This window comes from Erithacus rubecula, assembly GCF_903797595.1.
Source record: "Erithacus rubecula genome assembly, chromosome: 2".
Lineage (NCBI taxonomy): Eukaryota > Metazoa > Chordata > Aves > Passeriformes > Muscicapidae > Erithacus > Erithacus rubecula.
In genome coordinates this window covers 59,443,752-59,465,700 of record NC_136685.1, presented here as the reverse complement: position 1 = coordinate 59,465,700, position 21,949 = coordinate 59,443,752, and the positions used below count along the sequence as shown (strand labels likewise).

General features: G+C 38.7%; 1 protein-coding gene across 1 annotated transcript in view; it reads left to right on the top strand.

The window, feature by feature from the left end:
- The window catches only part of AIG1 (androgen induced 1), a 122,596-nt gene that overhangs the window by 45,520 nt on the left and 55,127 nt on the right, over positions 1-21,949 (top strand). Inside the window, exon 3 of the mRNA XM_079331838.1 lies at positions 1,972-2,073. Within this exon, the coding sequence (XP_079187964.1) occupies positions 1,972-2,073 (102 nt within the window). The remainder of the gene's footprint in view (positions 1-1,971; positions 2,074-21,949) is intronic.

The following is a 21,949-nucleotide window of genomic DNA, read 5'->3' as shown; positions in this document are numbered from 1 at the left end:
CCGTCTGTAGCTCCAGATGGTTGCAACCAGCTAGGCTGATCCTGTTCCATCCATTGGCTGACTTTGGTTAAGGGACAGATGGCACATCCCCTCTTTTCTTGTCTTTACCTCCTTGACAAAATCTATTGTTTCATTCTGCTCCACACAAAAATCACAGGTCAAAACATACTAGCTTTGTTGTATTCAGTGTCATACAGTTCATCCTAATCCTGGTTGACTTTTCTTGCTTTGAGACTTCCTTGGAAAAAAAATCATTATCAATCTTGGTCTTCATATGCCTGAGAAGATGTTTTTATGCCCCAGTTGATCATAGCAGGTTCTCAGAGACCTACTGTGATAATACATGGCTTCTAGGAAGCCTATAGAGAAGAGGATACTTTGCTTCCATTTTTCATGCTGTTCAGCTATTCATATCTTGGCACTTATGTGTCAGCAGGTGCGTAAGGAGCTGCGCTGCACCAATGCCAAGGCTGGCCCAGAAGAGAGATTTCTTGTGGGGTACTTTGCGTTTGAAATATTTTTGGGCTGTCCATCATAACCTGTTTTTTTTTTTTTTCCCTGGCCTCTGTGCAGTAGTCAAATAGTGCAAGCTTATTCTGAGCAGGCACTGATAGCTGTCATAACAGATGGACAACTGTGCTGGGAACCAAGAAACTATGTACTGTATGTACACTGAGGGAATAGTGCCCTGGTTCAGGTCATTCACATAACTGGCTGGCCAAAGTCTGCGTGTCTGTGGTTAGACCAAGGTGCCATTGATTAACTGCAAACCTCAGTTTTAACTTTCTGAAGTCAGAAACGAATGAAATAACTTATGCCTACACTGTTCTATGTGCTAGTAATTTGTAGGATGTGCTATGCTCACCCCGTATTTCTTTCACTAATCCTCTAAATGAGCTGTGAGATCATGAGCCACACCAGTTTGGATGTAACTGAACACTTCCCATCTATCTCAGTGAAAGTTCTATCTTTTGGCTCCCAAACTTCAAACTTGGATTTAGCATTACTGTTTAGAGAGCCCCTGTAAATGGTCACTGAAAAGCTCCTGGCCCAGGTGTTGGATTTTAGTGCTATGGACAATAAGCCTTTTTAATTACTAGAAAACTGGCTCAAATTCAAGGTAAGAAAGCCATGGTGTTTTAATTAGAAAATTACTTACATGCCACAGCTAAGGTCAGCTAAAACTTTTATTTCTGTGCATTTTTGTGAGTTTGTATTGTCTATGCCTTTCAGACATCAGTATAACTTGAAAGAATATGTGAACACTCCAGCAAAAATTTAGCCTGCTGTAAACTTTATCTAATCCATTTGTCCTGTCCTTAGTTTACAGGAAATAATGGTCTTTTCCTGGTAAATAGTCTGTGAGAAGAACCAAGCCAAATTTCATGTTGGCAAATGAGCAGTATACTAAACCTCTTTTCTGTGGATCCCAGTCCATTAATTGTGTGGAGATTCATCAAAGGTTTTTTGGTTTGTGTTTTTTAAAAGCTTCTTTTGATGGCTGACACAGAAAAGTGCAAATATAAATTTGCAGGCTTCTGTTCAGGAGTGAGTGTTTCATATTGATATGTTGTTTGAATTCCAAGTGATATTTTAGCTGATTTTCCATTTGTTTTCTATCCTGTTGGTGGAAGAACATTATTTATGTACCACATCTGCTACTAAAGTGTAATATTCATTTGTAATTTGGCCACAGGCATATAAGTAAAAAAAAATAATAGGTTTTTTTCCTGGCTAAAAGTTTAGGAAAAATTTAAAAAAAAAAAAAAGAAGAAAAGTTTTACTTTCCGTGAATGCAAAGGGTAATCTAGATTCAAATTGTTGATTATAACAGTATTTGGTCAAAGAACAATAATTTCCATGTCTATCCCTAAATTCTTTGCTAAGTGACCCATTTTGCTGTTTAAAGAATGCAACTAATTTTTCAGAAGCATCTATTTTAAAATGTCTTGTCTTTTTTTTTCTCCTCAGTTTGTTGTGACGATGTTTTGGAGCATCTATATCTATGACAGGGAACTGGTTTACCCAAAGCTGCTTGATAATTTTATACCAGCATGGCTAAATCACGGAATGGTGAGTAAAGTATTGCAAACACTTCTTTGCTGATTTCTCTGTGCATGATTCTGCATACTCTTGGTGCTAATCCCCTCAAAAGTGATTAAGGAATATGATTTGCAAGGAAGAGTAACATCTTTCCTTCCTTGACTCCTGGAGTCGTATTTGAATCCTTATTTGGTTGAAACTGGAGATTTCAACTTAAGTGTTCTACATCCCAGGCTTGTTGTGGGGATGAGCTTTTTCCTGTATAAGGTAGCTTTCCCAGAGAAATGTCACCATGGTCATAAGGAAGAGACTGTTCCATAAAACAGAAGTTCTGAGTTTGGCAAATCTTGCTCTAAAATGACAAACACTTGATTGAATGTTTCTTTACCAGTCTACCAAAGTATAATTCATGATGAAAATCTTTTTGGTTAAAATTATTTTCAAAAATATCTCTTTTTTTTTGGACTTTTGTATTCTTAGAATAATAACTCAAGCACACTTACTCAACTTACTTAACTCAAACTTACATAGCAGGAACTTATCTGAATATTTTTAATATTGTGGAACTGTATGTATCAATGCAAAGCTTTAAACTTAGTGCACTAGTAATCATAAAGGTAGTTTCTTGAGAAGAAATCTTCCCTTTTAATCCCTCTCTGCTATGTCAAGTCAGACATCCTTTCTCTTAACTATATGTTTAGATGTCAAAGGAAAGTAAGGCCACAATTTGCCATCAGGTACTTTCCATGTTTATGCAACATTTGGAGCTGAAAAGTGACATGTTTGCTTCTCTAGTTGCATCTGTGCAAAATGTTTCAATATTACTTTGTTTTCCTCATCAAGACGTGGCAAACCATTTGGCACTGCTGTTTATCAGTAGACAACAGCAGAGCTCATCCTTCTGGGTGTGTGCAGTTTATCACCACAGCAGATCAAGATTTTCGTCAAGATTTGTCCACCATTGCTGTGCTTGACAAATTTTTTGGTGGAGTGGGGCAGATGACACTGCTATTTGTTCCCCAGATTTGTTTCAAAGGAGGAGTATGAGAGTTATTACTGACAAGAGGAGCATCAGCTTCTGCTAGATACTGTACTGTTTTATGATGTTTTGAAAGGAGCAGCATGATACTATGTGTGTCTAGAGGTGAGGAAAGAGTCTGATGACTCCTGCTATGTTTGTTCAGGCTGTCCTCCCCTGAGCTTTGCGGTTTCAAACTGAGCACATGCGAACACTGCCAAACCATGCACATCTTGATTTTTTCCCCACAACAGATCAGTGCCAGCTCTGATAGCATTTCTTTCAGGTGACATTCCATATACTGGAAGTGCCTAACCCATAACATTTTTCATGAATGTACATTGTGAAGCAGTTGGCAGTAAATGGCCGTAGGTATTCAGGAAGCCTTCTCTGTGCTGTAACTAAAAGGCAGCTCAAGCTCATGTTGCTTTGTAGAAATTTATACTTAGTGAAATATGTGAAGAGGGCTTTTGTTTGAGATTTTTGGACATCATGGGGTTTGCTGAAATGTATTGTGTCCAAGTATTTTAGATGGTTTTTTTTTTCAACTTGAAATATTGTAGAAATCATTTTTGAAAGATTTTTGTAAAGGAATTGGTTTCTGTGTCAGTCTCCATTTATCCAAGTATTCTGGGGCTAGATCACAGGGGAAGCTTATGGCCATGGGGCTTTTCACCACATTCAGCACATTCTTTCTGATGTTTTATCCATCATTTTATCCTCACCAGCTTTCATGCTAATTAATTCTGATGCATTGCTCATCATAGTATGAAAGGGTTATTAAACTACCTTGAGAATGCTTGCACCTCACTTAATAGTAGTTAAAATTTTGACATGGCAAATTTTAGAGAATATGATAGAGGCTCACTTGGTGAAAGGGTAGGACCTGTGGGAATACAGTTTAGAAAAATCAGGATCCCTGGCTTTTGATTTATACTGAAATAGATATTTATTCCCAAGTATTCCTGCACATTTTGACAGCAGTTGTTCACATGTAATAGTAACTATTCTGAAAGCAAGGGTTGGATATGCTTGAGCCCAACCTTGCACAACAAAACTCACACAAGAGACTCATCTGTATCATCTTCAGTGAGAGGTGGGTTGTTTAGCTTCTGTCACATTGCTGATTAATCCCACTTTTGTGTAAGCTTCCCAGAAAGTATCTGGTACAGCTTCTAAGGATCTGAGGTCAAACATTTTTTCACAGACTAAGATCAGTGAACACTCTATCCAGAATTTATTCACAGCAGTTTCTCCAAAATATTTATTTAGCACAAAAAACCAAACAAACCAACAAACAGTGAAACTGTACACTATGCATTTTGCACACTAAAATGCCTTCTGCTGTATTATGGTCAGCAGTAATAACTGGCTCATGTCAACATCAATCTGCAAAATCCATACATAGAGAAGGAGTGAAAAGTCATGAAATCTGCCTGTAATAACAGCAATCATATTTCCATTAGAAATATGGGCATGTATTAAAATATTTGAGAGTATTCATACTTTAGGAGCATTTGAAGGTGACTGTCTTGAAGGGTCTGTGAAGAATTTGTTTGATGAGCTCATCCAGTTCAGTGCATTAGCCCAAGAAGAAGTGGTTTGGGCTGCAGTGCCTGCTTCTTTTTAAGCATGTAGCAATTACCTTTTTCTTTTCCTCCTTTCCCATCTCTTGTTTGCAGTTACAACACCATCTATATCTAAACTCCTATTTTCTTGAATACAGAGTAATGTCTTGTTAACACTCAGAGATACCAGTCCTTCATAACACTTTTTCAACGTTATAAAAAATCAGAATTACAGAAAAAATTCCTTTCTAGAAATGGGAAACATGAGGGAAATTAACCTTGGAAATATGCAGACCCATTGCCAATTAAATTTTAATATTTTTAATAAAGTTAAATAGAAAAAGAGGAGAGGCTTATTGCTGTGCAGAAACTATTCACCATAAAATTGCATATGGTTTCAAGGGCATCTTTTTATTACATATATATAAATATACACCCCCCCCCCCCCCCCCCCAGAATAGTTACAAATATAATTCCTGTATTTGGGAAAATCTGTGTATTAAGTGGTGCCTTATGGTACCACAATGTGGAGATTCATACACCTGTGAAAGGTGTCACTAACAGAGTGGTACTGTTCTATGGAACTGATGTATTGCATCATCTCATCAGTTCAGTAATCTATAACCAGTGGTATCACAATGACTTGATAAATGACTAGGGAAATCAATAGCAGGGTTGCTGCTGATTGTACCAATATAAGGATTTCATCTCTGTTTATTATCTGAAGGGGCACATTTGAATAGCTGAAGCTAAGTTTCTGTCCACAGAAATAACTACCTGTGTAAAGAGGATTATTGGGGCTCAGCCTTGGTCTGTTTCTGAAGTGTCAAGTGCAGTTCCTGAATTTATTTGTTATGCAGATGAGTTCGTCTTTGTGGACCACAATTTCAGTTGCCAGATTACTGAACTCTTTCATCAAAGATATAATTTGTTTTCTGGAGACTGTCCTGCAGTTTGGAACCATATCAGCTCCCATTTTCCATGGGAAATGCTCTTTTCCATTTTCTGATGACTGGCTATCTGATCTTTATTAGTAGGAGGAATTTTTAATTGAAGACTAACCTTTACTGTATAAAATGAATGTGTCGTAGTAGGATTTTTATCAGTTCATTCATTGCAACTTTTTGTGCTGGGATTGGCCAGGTTGATATATGGATAACATTTATTTTCAGAAATTCTCTTTAATACTAGCACAGGCTGTAAAACTAGAGGTTGCCCCTATTCTAACCAATGCCCACATAAACAGATATGTAGACTGAATTAATTTAAGCTTGAGCATTGCTGATTTTGAGCCAGGTTACATGGCAGGACTGCCTGCAGTATCTGTCCAAATTAGCATACCATTTCAGCAAAAGTCCTTCTTTGGTTTTTGCAGACACTGTCTCAAATTTGTTTTAAAAATGTGAATCATTTTTTGTTTGTGGGAAGGAAAACAAAATACAGAGATAGAAATTACTTCCTGAGGAGTTGAAATGCTCTGGAGGTCAGAAACAAAGCAATGTCTTCAAATGAAGACCCTAGCGGAAGGGTCAGGAAGGGGGGAAGAGAAATATGCTTTGCATCTGTGGAGTTGGAAAAGTGATTATTGTCTGGGTTCTGTGCCACTGCAGTCTATCTAAGCTCTTCCAGTTTTGTACTCTTTTATGTTTTAAGCTGCTTTTGGGAAATGGGAAACAAAGGCATTTCTAGACAGATTTACCCTCTGTCCTACTATTAAAGAGAATGCACAAAAACTGGGACAATAGGGTAAAGGAAATAGTTAGGGAGAGGAAAGAGCCTATCCAAGAGATACATCTATATTTATTTCACAGGTTGTCTCTTCTTATTGCTGACTACTCAGCTGAAAAGCGGAGTCCACCAGAGAGTAGTAGAAAGTCACACCAAACACCTCTCCAATTGTTTGTCCTAGCAGCCTTGTCCTGGGTCTGGTGGCCATTGCTTTTGTGTCTTATTGTTTTCATGGTGGAAGGGCATAATCTTATTGGAATGAGTCTGGAGGAGGGCCACAAAGGTGATTAGAAGAATGTAACACCTTGTCTGTGAGGAAAGGATGAGACAATTGCATTGTTCAGCCAGGAGTAGTGATGGGTCCAGGGTGGCTTTATTCCAACCTTTCAGTACCTGAAGTGATCCTTCAAGACAGCTGGAGGGACTTTTTACAAGGATATGTAGTGACAGGATAAGACAGAATGGCTTCAAAGTGAAAGAGAGCAGGTAAATTAGACATTAGAAGAAAATCTTTCCTGTGAGGGTGGTGAAGCTCTGGAACAGGTTGTCCAGAGAAGCTGTGAATGTGTTGTCCCTTGAAGTGTTCAAGACCAAGTTAGATGGGACTCTGAGCAATCTGATGTAATGGAAGGGTCTTCCCTATGGCAGGGTGGTTGAAACTAGATGATCTTTAAGGTCCTTTCCAATCCAAATCACTCTGTGATTTTATGGAAGTTGTTTTTCTGGTATAAATCTTCTCTCCTTGATGATTTAAAAAGAGCAATAGGAAAGGCATGCAAAAATCAAAATCCATAGTAACCTGAGCATAAAGATTGGAATGTCCAAAACCGATGAGTTATTTGACCAACCCATCTCTCTGTTATTCCCTGGTCAGTTGCTACATAGTGGTCACTCTGATGTATGAACAAGGAGATACTTTTTTTTCATCGAGGTGTTTCCACATAGACCTAAAAATCCTCTTCAGAAATTGCTAATTTGAAACAGTACATTTTACTCCTTGGGGATGCTTTCCTAACACAGCACATCACATGGATGAGCTCTGCTTGTGAAGTGTACTGCACCTTTGTAATGCTTCATGCTTCTGCCTAGAAGATATTTGCATTTTTCTGAGACTTTTTTTCTAATTCCAATTTAAGTGTTTCAAGGATATTACAGTCTCAAGCACTCTTCTTAATTTATTTACAATATTTTCATATGTTAGCTGTGAATAAAATTTTCAGTTCTCCAGGAAGGCGTTCCCACTTTTTACATAAGTTGCAAGGTTTTCTGATAAAAATCAGGGAAAATTTTTAATTTAATTTCCAACAGACTAACCACTCCTAGATGGCTATTATTTTAACATCTATCTGATGGAGAGAATAGCAATTGAAGCTGGTTGCCTGGGGACTCAGGATATTTGCAAAACCCATGAAAATAATGTTGTTGAATTTGTACACTTCTTGCATGTTCATGCTGCAGTTATATGTCTCCATCTGCTATCTCTCCTCATTATCTGCTGGTTCCACCACTGGAGGGTAACTACAGTGGTATCAATTATCTCCCTGCTTTGGGGAGAAGAACAGCACCAGCTTAAAAGATTTATTTTTAATTTTCTCTTACTTATGTGAAGGGCTTGGAAATTGGTGGTATGTCAAAACCTGTGATAGCCTAGTGCCTGAAAATTGAGAGAGGCTGCTAGGGTGAAGAAGTCTGACTTAATTGTCTAAATGACATCCTCTGGAGGCATTAGGAAAACCCCTTTACCTAACACAGCAACAGCACAGCAGTTTTAGTGAAGTGGGAAGCTGGCCTTAGTCATGTTACATGTCTGCCAGAGAGCACTCATCAGGGTAAGGTGAAGACAGCTTTTTAACTGAACACAGATGCTGAATTTTTCCGATTGTTTGCTATTTCCACTAATCTGGAGAATACCCACACAGAGGCTCCTCCTGGTATAAACATCTCTAAACCTTAGTAACAAGGAACCTTTTCTGAAATGTCTATGAGCACTTAGTAACAGCAAAACCTGCAAGCCCTATTCTGGATGTGAACATTGAAAATTAAAAGCCTGAGAGCTGAAATTCCCAGATGAAATCTCTTTCAGAAGTTTAACCACCTTGTGTTGACGAGGTCACGTAACTCAGTCTGCTGGCAGAGAGCATGAGAGCATCTAGGAAGCATCAAGTTGCAGAGCTGCTACCAAAGGAAGCAGAAAGAGAGGAGAGCCAGTGAGAGAGAACAAAAAGGGAGGTTAAGGGAAAGATGGATGAATGAGAGGAAAAGATAGGTGGGAGGAAAGAGGTGAATTAAAAAGTCAGCTGATGGTTTTCCAACTCCTACCTAGGGAAAAAAGAAAGAAAAATAACAGATGATGCAAGTGAATAAAAAGGAGCCACAGAATAATGTAGACAAGTTGGAAGAGATTCAGAATGCTAAAGAGAGAAGCAAGGAAATAAACAGTAAGAAAGGCAAAATGAGGAGTATATTTTCTTCCATCTCTTCACTGGGTAGACTTCCCTGAGATATATTAGTTTGAGGAATTGAGAACAAGGAAATGGCTTTTTGGATGCTGCTGTGAGGAGGAGAATTGCTTCTGCTGACATTGGTTGTAGGTTTACAGGTCAGTAAGTAAAGCAATATTTGCAGAGTGACATGCCAGGAGCTTCAGAAACTTGGAAAAAGTTTAAGATTAAAACCACCCACAGCCATACCCAAGAGTATGAGGCCTGTGTTCATATAACACTTAAGTTTTAAGTAGAATGATGTTGGCATCTTTGCATCTGTCTATACTTTTATCTGACGAGACTGTACATTGTCTTGATCATCTGAATCTCAAAACTATAGTCCTGTGTTAAAAAAAAGACCCTTATTTTTCCATATCAGCTGTGAAATGTAAAACGCATCACACATTAAAACAGATGCAGTTTGCTGAGGGTTGCAGGTGAGCTGCAAGGTCACATATTTGAAGTACCAGAGGTTAGGCGGTGTTCTGTCTGTATTTCAAGCTGGCCTGCTTTAACAGTCAAAGGTAGGTATAACTCTGGAAATAATAATTTTGCTGATAGTAATAATACTGATAATGAAAGCCTAAACCCAGATTTTCAGCTGAAGTCGTTAATACAGATGTTTGTTAAAGTGATTATTATGGGCACAAAGTAAATAACAAAAGAAAAGGACAGATGAAGGGAGCCTTATTCTTTCTCTGAGTGTGGAGTACAGAGCTGTGTTTCCTAGAAGCACAGTTTGACCCTGGACTGCTAGATATGTTTGTTACACCACCAGTGGTGTGGGATGGAAATGCATTTGATTCACTCACATAATATTGACAATATTAGGAATGCTGGTTTTGTTTTAACATTCACCTTTTGTGAAGCTTATATTGCTTGCCATAGACACTGCTGGAGCTGGTGCTACTGCACCATTTATCAGGTACATAGTTACAAGTTATAAATGTAAATAAATGTTCAACTTTAAAATCAGTGCAAAACCCATTAATAAGTGGTATGCATTTTCAATAAAAATATATGGGCTTTCTTCTCTCTGCTAAAGCAGACACTTGTTTTTGTCTTTTAACAGAATAGATTCCTGGTTTCTTCCCTGGGTTTTTTTTCCAGACAACATAGGTGGATAGTAGAGTCAAACATTATGGGATAGATTGTTATGATTAATAATGAGTATATTCAAAGTCTTTTATCAAGAAAATAGAACATTTCACTGGGAAAAAATGTATTGGAGGAGGATGGGTAATATTGAAGAAGGTTTAATTAGTCAGGCACCAGCTACAAGTTATGTACTCTAAACACTCCTCATCCTGGAGGCTATCACACTGAAAAGCTTTGTCTCTTAGCAGGTCTTGCAAGCATAAGGAAGGATGCAAATATCTCTTTAAAGGTGTAATAGTCTAATAAGCATTTATTGTCTACATTTATGTATTTAAGGGACTGTGCTTTGCCTTATGATTGCAGTGTTATGTACCCTTGGATACATTGGTTACCATTAGCACCCAGATAAGAATTAGGCTTCGTGTACAGTAAAAGTGGGACTGTACTATATTGTGCCCACTTTACTAAACTGTTCTGTTAGTGTTCACACATGTGGCAAATATGACTTAATCAGACCACAAATATTTTGCAGCATTCCATGGTATCTCATTTATTTGTTTAATGTGCCACTATAGCAACTGAATTCCATCCTTTTAGATTCTTTTTTTCACAGACCTATGATCTACTTGATTGAAGCTTGGCAGACAGCTTTTCCTTCAATTGAAGGCATATGTACTAACTCAGTGACCAGATTTTTACCTATTTATCATTGTTGGAAAGTGGGTTATTTCACATGGACACAATACCAGAAGAATCAGCAGACCTGGTGAAGGGAATCTGAGCCCAAAGGCTTATATGCTTTTTCCAGCCCTTGAAGTTGATGGAATAAAAAATACTGCTTCTCCCTGTATCCAGAGATCATTATTGCTTCAGGAAAACTAATACAAGGAAATATTTTGACATTGTTTTTGTAAAAAATTACCACTTTTTAGAAGTAGCTTTTTTCTTTGTAAAGTGCTGTCTTCTACATGTCTTTGTATTTGGAAACAGGCATCATTTCTGCAGAAGTCATTTCATATTCAGATGATTAATATGTTGAAATAGTGCCACAGCAGTAATGTTTTATACATGCTGATTGGCAGAAACCAAGAATTTGGGGCAACCTTGGGACCTTTGCTTGTGGAAGACTGTAAGCTTTAATATAACCTGTTATGTTCAATCCCCGTATTTTAAAATTTCTCACATAAATACATATTTAGTAACTCCTCAAATGCAAGAGGCTCAAACTCAGGATGTAGCATGGAGGATGTTTTTGACAGATGTGTAAGCCATTGCCATTAGTCATGCAGTTCTACAATTGTCTCTTCTACCTTTGGACATTTATGTAATGCACCCAAGTTCCATCCTGCTGCCCTACTCAGGAAAAGCCATAACCTTTCAGAGGTGTCTTGTTTCTGTCAGAGACCATGAGTCTGACTAAGGTAACCCTTTCCCTCCCTGTGACACCAGAGTTATCTGAGCCGGAAACAGCTCTGACCATGGAGAAATAGCAGATGGTGTGGAGTGTCTCAAAATGGCAAAAGGCAGACCAGTGGCCATACATGATTTGCTTTTTCATCTCCATTACATTATTAACTGGTACCCTTCAACTCTTCACATTTGCTTTTTCTTCAAAACAAGAAATTATGCGTATTTGAAGTGCTGCTTAAACCCTATCCTTATATTTCTATTTTTATTCCTAGATCTGTTTTACTAAATAATCTGAGGGAAATTATGTAGTGTTTGATCAAAAGCATTTTTTGTAAGCCCTCATTAGCTAGTGCCTGTGTTCCATGGGGCTTTGTGATGGTAGGTGGAAAAACACTGCTGTCTGTCAGAGGGTTTATGATGCTGTGCCTCTGATTCTGGCTGTGGAGTGTCCCAGGAGGGGCTGGGTTGCTGTGCCAGACCAGATTGCCTGTGCTTGCCCTCTGCTCCTCACCGTGCTGGGGCTTGCTGGGACCTCTGAGGGATTTCCCATTCTTGTGCCTCAGCATCCCATTCATTCAGTTACAGTGAAGAGATTAATTGCCTGCTGCAGATTCCTCTGAGATTCATGGATTCAAGTGCAACTAAGAGTTAGAGCTGGTATTGTCCATCCCGCTGCACAGCACAAGTGACCTCTACTACAAATAATAACATGACTCGTGGTTATGTGCAAATGTAGGGCTCCTGGTACATCATAAAAATTCTAGACTGACACGAGGCATGCTAAAGAAAATCAAATATACTTAGAAAGGAAATTCTTCCTTATAAAAATGGCTGTAACAGTCAAATCACATCCTTCAGTTTATTTCCAACAGGAAGAAATTTTATATGTTTCTTGGGGCTTTTAGCTTTTTACTCTGTTACTTTGAGCTTTACCAGCTTTCTATAAAGCGAGTATACAGGGTTCCAACTTGCTGAGTCACTGCAATGCACATTTTTGTGGCTTCTTTTGCAAATGCAATATGTAATGTAGATTTTTTTTTTTTAAATGAACTATTTATGGGAAAGAGGAAATATGTACATTGGTCTGCTGAATTTCATATTCTAAAAATAAAGGAATGGGAAATTATACAATTTTCTATTAAGGAAACATCCATTAAAGGTGTCTTTTTACTAACACAGAGATTTACTGATGTTTCCATTAACAAACAAATTTTTGTTGGCTGAAAGTTGTTTAAAAATTCATACACCTGCAAATCATTTTAGGAGATTAATATGCATATTCTTAGATCAGAAACTAAGGTGGTTGGCATTTTGGTCTCTGCTCCTGAAGCAGAGGAATGAAAGATGGAAAAGGGAGAATTTGAAGGAGAAGGAAAATCGTGTCAGAATCTAAGGGGAAAAGCGATAGCCTTATAGGTTGTTCAGGAGGAGAAGAGAGAAAACAAAGTAGAGGAACCAAATGCAGAAATAAAGAGGTGCTAATAGTAGTCAGCTGGAGAGAGCTGTAGAAAGTGGAGGTGATAATTGTGTGTGCTGTACGTCACTGAGAAAAAGCTGAGAAAGAAGTTTAAAGTACCTAGCATATATTGAAAATGGCATCCATAGTTTATTTTAGACCAAAATTTAGCTTTGTTTGGTTTCTTGTGACCCCCGATTTTACAGAACAGTTCTCTTTTTCCAGCATTCAAAAGAATGCCCTGCTTTGCACACTTGGTGCCTCTACTGTCACCAGAGTTTGTTGGTCTTTAGATCTCCCAGTTGTTTGTCTGAACACAGTGCTACTGAGCCTCCCAGAGTTTTATTCTCCATTATATCAGTTTGGTAGGATTGCTTTGTGTAGTCAATCTTTGGTAATATATATATCATGCCTATATGTATATAGTGTGTATGTATAGTGTTTGTGTGTATACACCCACACATTCTCCATACATAGAGAGAAATACATAATACATATTGCCATTCAGCTACTAATAATTATATTGATAGATAGTACCATTTTAAAGAACATCTATAATTCTATCTAAGCTGAGCTCTTTTAATGCAGACAAAAGATGTTTAGTCCTTAAGTTTCTCTCAGCCTAAATGAATGGACAGGTAAAGACCAGCAGAAGAGAGTTAGTATATTCCCTGTGTTAGAGGAGAATGAAACATGGAATTTGTGGTTTGCCTGGAGCTACAGGCAGTTTATTAAAGATTGAACTGCAAAGTCAATCTGCGTTTGCTTCATTAGTCAGTACTTTTGTTAAGAAATTATTCACTCTACAAACCAGGCAAAGACAACAAATTCATGGTGTATGAATGAGCGTTCACTTGGGTTTCCAACTTATGCTCTTTTGGAAGGAAGAAGTGACTCAATTTTTGAATAGGGAGATGTTGCTCTAAGTCCTGCTTCACTTAGTTACAATAGGCGTTTCATTATTTTCATTTTGTTTATATCGCTGGAAGTACAGGTTCATTTCACCAACTGCTTTTGTGTTTATGTTTTCTTTTAGTATAGTAACTACTGACAACTTCTTCCAAATAATTTGATTTTGGGCGTACCTTTTCTCTGTGAGGAGGAAAATCCCTTAGGTTTCCATTCTTTCTCAGATGATGATTGATTTGAGAAAAGAGACACTGATATGTAAACAGAAGGATGATTTAAGAAGGATGAACTTGGAAACTGAAAATATGTCAAGGGAGAAGAGCTCCCTCTCATGTGCCTTTGCCCTGTCATTTTGGAAATGTTTTTTCTTTTGTTGTCTGAGAATGCTAATGGGACCAAAGTGAGGGACAGAGAGCTGAAGGGGGTGTTGCAACTAACCAAGATATCAAGGAAAGCTGAGAAGTTTAAAATTTTTTGAAGACCTTATAAAAATATGAAACTCTTTTATGGAGTCCAAGCTATTTCAGAAGTTATGTCAATAGTTGTGACTGTGGGTAAGAGGAAATAAAAACACCCCTAAGACAGAAAATAGCTTCTGCAAAAGTGGGTCACTGACAGTGAAGTGTAAGAAGTGGCCATGAAGATTGTATTTTGATTGTTTTGACTAGGATAATAAGGTGTATGTTTACTAGACAAAGTTACACCAGAATGAGTAGCAGCATGATGTAGAGGCCTGGATCCACTTTGGGAAGTACCTTTCTTCAGGCAAGAATTCAGTGTTTACCAGTTCTGTCTCAAATCTGAACTCCACGGCTTAGCTGGCAGAAATACAAATATTCACAGCTGTATAAAAAATGTTATTTAGTTCACAACAGTAGCCATGGTTACCTGCATACTTTCATTGCCTTATTCATGTGCAATTCTTTTTTGCTGGAAATACCATTACCATGTAATATAATACTGTGCAGGTTCTTGGTAAGTTTTACAGTGTCAGGAAGAACATTCTGTGGTGAACCAGTAAGTGTATTTTATCGAGTTGACTTGTTCATGGAAGATCCCACCTATACATTGCTAGGCAGAGAAAGGCAAGTCTGAACATTCTGTGACTACAATTTCGAAATATAAATAGTAATATGTAAAATTCCTTGGCATTGAAAATTCTCTGATAGTGTTTTAACTGCACAGCATTTTAAAAGAACTAGCCCCTGCTTGGTCCCTTCACAGGTGACACAGACCTGGCAGTTTCTGTCAGAACATGTTAGAATAGCATGACTATCCTCGTTTACTCTTGCAAGAAATGTGAACCCCAGCAACCTCAGAAGGGTAGAAAAGTGCTGTGATTTTCCTCTTCTCTCTTACTTTTTTCTGTATAACTCAGTGCACTCATTCCAGATGAAATGTACTTGATAATCTAGTGTTTCTGTTATGTTTTTGGAAAGTAGTCTCACTTACATTACTGCAGCAGAATTCCCAGCCATATTCTAACCTTTTCTAGGAAAAGAAAATGGTACTTAATCTTCCAGATATCTCAGATCACTGTGCAAACAAATGAATTAAACTTTACAAGAGTATTAAAGACAATTTACTTAGGCTTATATGTTCTTTTCTTAATTGAGAGGTGTGACATGACTTCTGGAGGATTAAAATTGCCTATTGGTTTAAATTAACAGCAGCAAAAAGAGTAAAAGATATTTGCTTCTTTAATCTGGTGAATTTATATAAAGTCTTTCAGTATAAGGTTCCCTACCACTATTGCTACTTTTGTAGAGAAAACTTACCAGACTTAAATGTAAAAGTCATACTTGAGGGTCATGTTCCTTGGCATTTTCATGTAAGCAGTGAAACCTAGGATTTTAAAAGGTGTTGCATAGAGATTGAACTGAATTTCTAAAATGAAATTTCAAAATTTCCATTTAACCTTATGAAACCTTGTTGAAAGCCTGATAGAGTTTTAAAATACTATCCAGGCCTGTTTTTAATGTGTCTCCTGCAGGAAGAAGGAAGATGGCATTAAGATGAAAATTTCTATAGCGAAACCGGCTGTTACCACAGTCTGGCTTCTGTTCCTGCCGTAGCGCTGCCAGCTTGGAGCTATTTATAGGCATTAGCCTATATCTATCCACACACGGGGATCTACTACTCTCTTCAGCAGTAGTTCTGCTCCTGAAGAAGTTGCTCTGAGGTTTCAAGCTTTATTTTTCCTTTCAGAGACCAGTTTCCTCAGCTATCCTTAATACCAATTAGTAGGAGTTTGGCAGGCATTCACTCCCTGCCACAGCTCTTGCATCAGCTTTCCTGCACTGGCCTACAAGGCAGGAGGTTCAGCTATGGTGCATTAAAATTCTTCAGAGTAGTTTCTTACAGTACTGGGCCCTCTCCATCATCTTATGATTTCAATACCTTTTCCTCCTTAAGTGAGAATGACAAGACTCTTCAAAAGTGCTAATTGGTTCCTTTATCTCAAAGATACAACTTGTCTCAGTTATAAAAACAAAACCAAAATTGCCTCTTTGTCAGATATCCCATCAGATTCAATTTTCTTCTGACTGCAATGAAGCATTTTGGTCCTGTACATGATTTACAGTACAAATAAAACCTGTTCTCTTTCATTTTCCTGATGATGAATTCTGGGCAATAAATGCTTTCCCAGGAGCCAGTCCTTCTTGGAGCAAAGGCATTGTTTAAGTTTGCTGCACCACAGCACGGCTGCAGCCTTGTGTGGTCCGCAGCATTCTCTTAACACTTCATTCCTTCGTTCACCCATCCATAAATTAGATACAAGGCAGCCAAGCACAGCCTTTCTGCATCCTGCATGGCACCACTTCTATCCATGACATGAATCCCAAAATGATACAGGCTCCCTGGCAGAGTCTGAGTGAGAGCATGCTCCACTACCATAGCAGCAGCGGCAAGCCCCAGGCAGTGGCCTTGGGGTGTGTTGTGTCTTCTGCCACCTCATGCCACGCAGTCATGTAGCACTGAGGACAGCAAAAAGCTCTGGTAGCTGGTAAATTTGCAGTGACGGGCTTAAAACTAAGTTTAACTGAGAAAGTAAGATAACAGAACAAGTATTTGACTGATGTAAACCATTATTCTCTTTCGTTCTCACATTCTCAGTTCTAACAATTATTTCTCTGCCACACAACTTAGGCACATTAGTGATCTAATGCAGGAGGGTTTTTTCCTGTTTGGATGGAGTGGAAAGCACTCTGCAGCTGTTCAATCGGTTCTCCCAGTTTTGTGTTTGTGGTGATTTTTAAAATAAATATAATATTTTGATTTCATTAGTTACTTGTGGTAGTTTACTTTTGAAGAACTTTAACTTAGCCTTCTGGCTTTCACCAAAGAGTGGCTTGAATGTTAAACAAAGATATTTGTGCTGAAATGTGTTTGCACCACATAAGTCTGATATCAACTTCATAACTGTCCACCTTCTGGAAAGGTAGTAAATTTTACTATCCAACACTTAGGTAATTTTTCATCCATGTTAGCAACTTAAAATCATTTTTATAGCTCCAGTCAGCACTCCTCTCATTTTATTTATCTCTTATGTAGCTGCATAATGTATATATATATGTATATGTTTTCTCACCTGCAGTGTTTTGTCCTTCAAAGATTTGAGGCAATGTGCTCAGTGTCTGCTAGTGTAATTCTTTTCATGGCAGCAAATTATGACTTTGCAGGAGCAGTTTGCTGTAAGCTGAGGGGAAGTCACAGCCTCCCAGCATCGTTTGAGTTTTAGCTGGGACTTCCACTCCTCATATGTACTTAAGCTCTCCTAAACAGAGGAGATGTCATGCTTAAATTATTTTCAGCTTTTGACCTTTTCAGTTCTGAACTTCCATCCACTAAAATGTGAGGTTTCCCTAGTATTGATTTCAAAGGACAGGTCAAGGTGAAATGTCAGTGTGAAGAGGAAGGGAAATATAGTTCCCTATGGGCTCCTTCCAATTCAGGATATTCTGTGATTCTATATAGTAGTATCTGGGTATCCAGTGTCCAGTTAATATAAATAAATCAGTTTTACTAGAGTTTGTTGGAGTGTTTTTATTGCTAAAACTCAGACCACATGGGATACAGTTAACGATCTCCAGATGTGAAATGGAAAGGACCATCAGCAGCACAGAAAACTTTTTCTCAGTGAGGAGGGCTACTGCAGCTGGAATTCATGGAGATACAAAGGGAACGTGGCTGCTCAGACCATGAGAGCCAGCAATCTTCTTCCACTTGCTGTGCTCAAGGCAGGGCATTTACCAAACCTGCTGTGCTAATAGAGGTGCAAAGAAGGAGCTGATGAGCTACCCAGGGAGAACCAAGCTGAGCTCTGCAGCACACTCCTCAAGGCAGGGATCGATGTTTGCCTGTTGTTAGGGCTTGGGGAAATGCCTCCTGGGGTGGCATTTAGATGAGCTGTGTGTTGAGTGAAGTCTCGTGGGACTGAAACGAACTCAGAATCTTCTTTCCTTTCTTTTGCAAGTCTGTCCACAGGGAAGCCTTGGATGGCATTTGACAGTGTCTCACTTTTCACATCTTTATCAAAGTCTGGCCACATAGAGACTCTGTAAGGAAATTGGATGCTGGGACAAGGAGTGGGTTGGAATCTGTCTGCTTACAGGATACTCTGTGACTAAGTGCATTTCTTTCATCATAACCTTTTCCACCTTGTTGATTGAGAAACCGGGTAATGATGATACACAGATAGTTTTTCAGAAAATTTTATGGACCTATTGACTTGTAAGGAACATCTGTGTAGCTAAATGAGATGTCCTGGTTTTAAAAGGCTGTTTAGCTCAGCTGATCTCTGCACAAGTTCAGGGAAAATGAATGGACAGAAAAATATGTCCACCACCAAATAGCCTAAGGTGCAGTACAGAAAGTTGTACTTAGAACATAATATTATAGAGGTTGTCAGGGAGTATTCCTGTTGCACAATGTTCAGAAAACATCTCTGTTTGCCTCGAGGGAATGCCCGTCTGCCCTTCTTATGATCCATGGGAAAAAATACCCCTGTGGTAAGCGCAGATGGAGTGTTTCCAATGTCTAATACCCATCCTGTTTTTGTTCCTAGTACAGCAACTGAAGTGTTGTGTTTGTGGAAATCATGCTGGTACACAATAGAGAGAGGAGAGTTTTCAACTTTCAAGGTTCTGTGATTATAGAAAAACTTAACTTTAAGGATACTGTTATAAATCTAAAGTTTTCTGGTTTGCAATTATTAAGTGTTTTTGAAATGTTTACCATGTTTTATAGCTGATATCCAGTAGCTGTGATACTGTTTAAATCCTACCCCCAGTGCCTCTTTCCAATTACTCTACCCCTCCAGATGGACATTATTCTTTCAAGGAACTATCCTCCCACAAAACCAGTGACTCAGGATGCTTTCAGGAGCTATCCTGTGGAATTCATCATATGTGCTTGTAATGCTTATGCACCAGTCCATCTTGAGCATTTCTTTACATATCTCTATGAAATATAGGTATTAATCCTGAGCATCCTACACTGGTGTCATTATTTTGGGGCTCTTCACGAGGTGTGAATGGTCTTGAAGTGTGAGCTTGCACTCATTAAGGTATGAATGGTCAGGATTAAAAATAGCACAGGCTCAGAAATAAGCAAGTTTGTGAATTTTATCTTGATGGGTTAATCCTTATGGTCTCAGTTTTAAGCTCTTCACATCATTAGGACTGTAAAACCTTTTTTATTCAATAAAATTATTAATTTATATTACTTTTAATAATAATAAATTTATTGATTGATAGATGATCAATTAGATTATCAACTAATCATATAAAATGAGTATCTGATACCCTAAAGAGGAGGGCAGAGGGGCCACAGAGGAGACTGTCTCAGGAAGTACATCCTTCAGCAAGAGAAGTTTTGGTTGAAAGTTTAACTTATATTGTTTTTACCTTTGTCTTTCTTACTTCGACTGACTTCTCTGTATAATGTAAATTTCTGCTGCTTTTTACAAATGTCTAGGTATTTTCGTTATTCTCCCTCTGTACTTACATTTCTTGAGAGGTAGTTAATCTATTCTCTGATATTAATTCCTTCCCAGAACCTACCATTTTGAGTCAGATTGTCCCAAGGGGAGTAAACATCTGAATTTCAGTTTTGGTTTGCCATTTTACTTGAATGCTTCTTCACAGCATTCAGTCCTGTGGCATAAGCTCTTTAGGACAACGTTCTTCCTTCAGCACCATGTTCTGTCTTCTGTCCTCAAGTTGTTTTGCTTGTCAGTGTAGAGCCCCGTGCTGACAAACCAAGGTTTTTCAGTGTGTTGCTCACTGTACTTTCTGTAAAGGCAAACTATGTAGTGGCAATGATATTATCACCATTATCACTTTATTTTCCCTTCTTTGCATGTCCAGCACCTATTCTTAGCACCTTGTTCATTTTTCTACTCTTTAGATGCCAAGCGTAGAAAACAGTGTGACTACATCATTTGTTTTGCTCTTGGAGTTGCTTTCATTCATTGACTGCTGAGTAGAGGTCACCAAGTTGGTGCTGAGAGTTTGATGGCAGGGAATGCAGGTTGTCCTTTCAGAGCATTTAAACTCCAGCTATGACCAGTGAGCTGATCTTGAGCCCTCATTCTTGCTCCAGAAGAAAAGAATCCATGACACAATTTGCCTCTGAGTACCACATGCAGCAGGAGAACCTAATGCTCACCTACCCTGCAGCAGGGCAGTCACTGGGGCTTGCTGTATCCTGGTGTGGCCTGGCCTGTCCCCGTGTGGTACAGCTCTTGGTCCTAAAGGCTCTGCATCCTGGTTAGCCTTCCCCTTGGCCAGGCTGTTTGGGTGGCTGAGATGGCTGTACTGCTGCTGGCTCCAGTGTGAACACCATGGGTGCTATTTGGGAAATCCTTGCACCACCTTCCAGGGAATGGCACAGACATGCCTCCTGTCTCCTCATCTATAAAAATGCACCAGGTTGGCTGGCTTGCCAACTTGCAGACTTAGGGGTAGGTGTGTCTGAATGGTATTTTGCAGACAGATGCAACTTGAGTGTATGTTGTGAGCTGGCTGATAGCCAGTCAGGAGCAAGTTATTAGGTTGGTTGTGCTTACCACAGTTACACACTCCTAGTTCATTGTTGCAAGGATTTGTCCAGACTCAAAAAGAGAGTGAGTCTTCACCTACCAACAAAATACCACACAAACTCACACATACATGACATTTAAGGTCTGAAAAGAGTATTAGGTACTTTTGTCTGACCTCCTGCTTAACACAAGCCATAACATTTCATTTGCACCTGTAGTGAGCTCAGTAATTTTCATTTGGCTGAAGTTTGTCTTCCAGAAAGGCATTTGGTCATGATCTGAAAAGATAACAATCTTCTGTTTTCCTTAGCAGCTTGCTCCTGTAATTATTCACTGTCACTGCTAATTATTTTCCAAATTTCTAACTTGTCCAGCTTCAGCTTATTATACTTTCCACTGCTCTGTTAAAAGAGCCTGTTACTCATCATCTTGTATCATGGTTTTCCATACGAGGAGAGATCTTACGTTTCCTTTTGGATAAGCTGATCAGGTTAAGACCCATGAAAGTGTCATCTCAGGAGATTATCTACAATCTCCCAGGCACCAATATCTCTTACAACTCCTGTTCCCATACCCTCTTTTAATGCAGGGCACTTGAGATATATTGTGTTGTGATCTACACGAATCCAGGGGTCTGGTGTCCCCTCAAAAGTCATTTTGATTGTCCCTAGCAAATCAGCCCACACACACACAAGGCAAGATGGTCCCCACCTACCTTTAATGAAGCAGTGTTGTTTATTTTAGGAGTTGTGCCTGACAGAGAAAATTAGCTATGTATGGCAAACTGTTTACATGTAGCTGACCTAGCTACCAGCTGTATGCTTCAGCTGCTTCTGGTGCTGTTACAAACAGGTGAGAGCTTGTCACCTGTTGATGCCACTTTGTGTCTGCATGCAGTTCCTTTGCCTTTAACTAATTTTCAAGCTCTCTCAGTCCATTATTCTTAGTGCATGCCAAAAATATCTATACTGTGAGAGGAATTGCATGCAGCAAACTCTGCACCTTAGTTTACCTGATGTCAGTTTGTATTAATTATTCCTCGTTTTTGTTTTTTTTTTTTTTTCCTTATGCAGCCTGAAATAAGCCAGCTTCTGTTTCTCTCTTACTTGGATAGAATGATAGAACTTACCAAAAATATATTGTACCTACTCATAAATGCAGCACAGGCGGGGCTTTCCAAGGTCTCACACC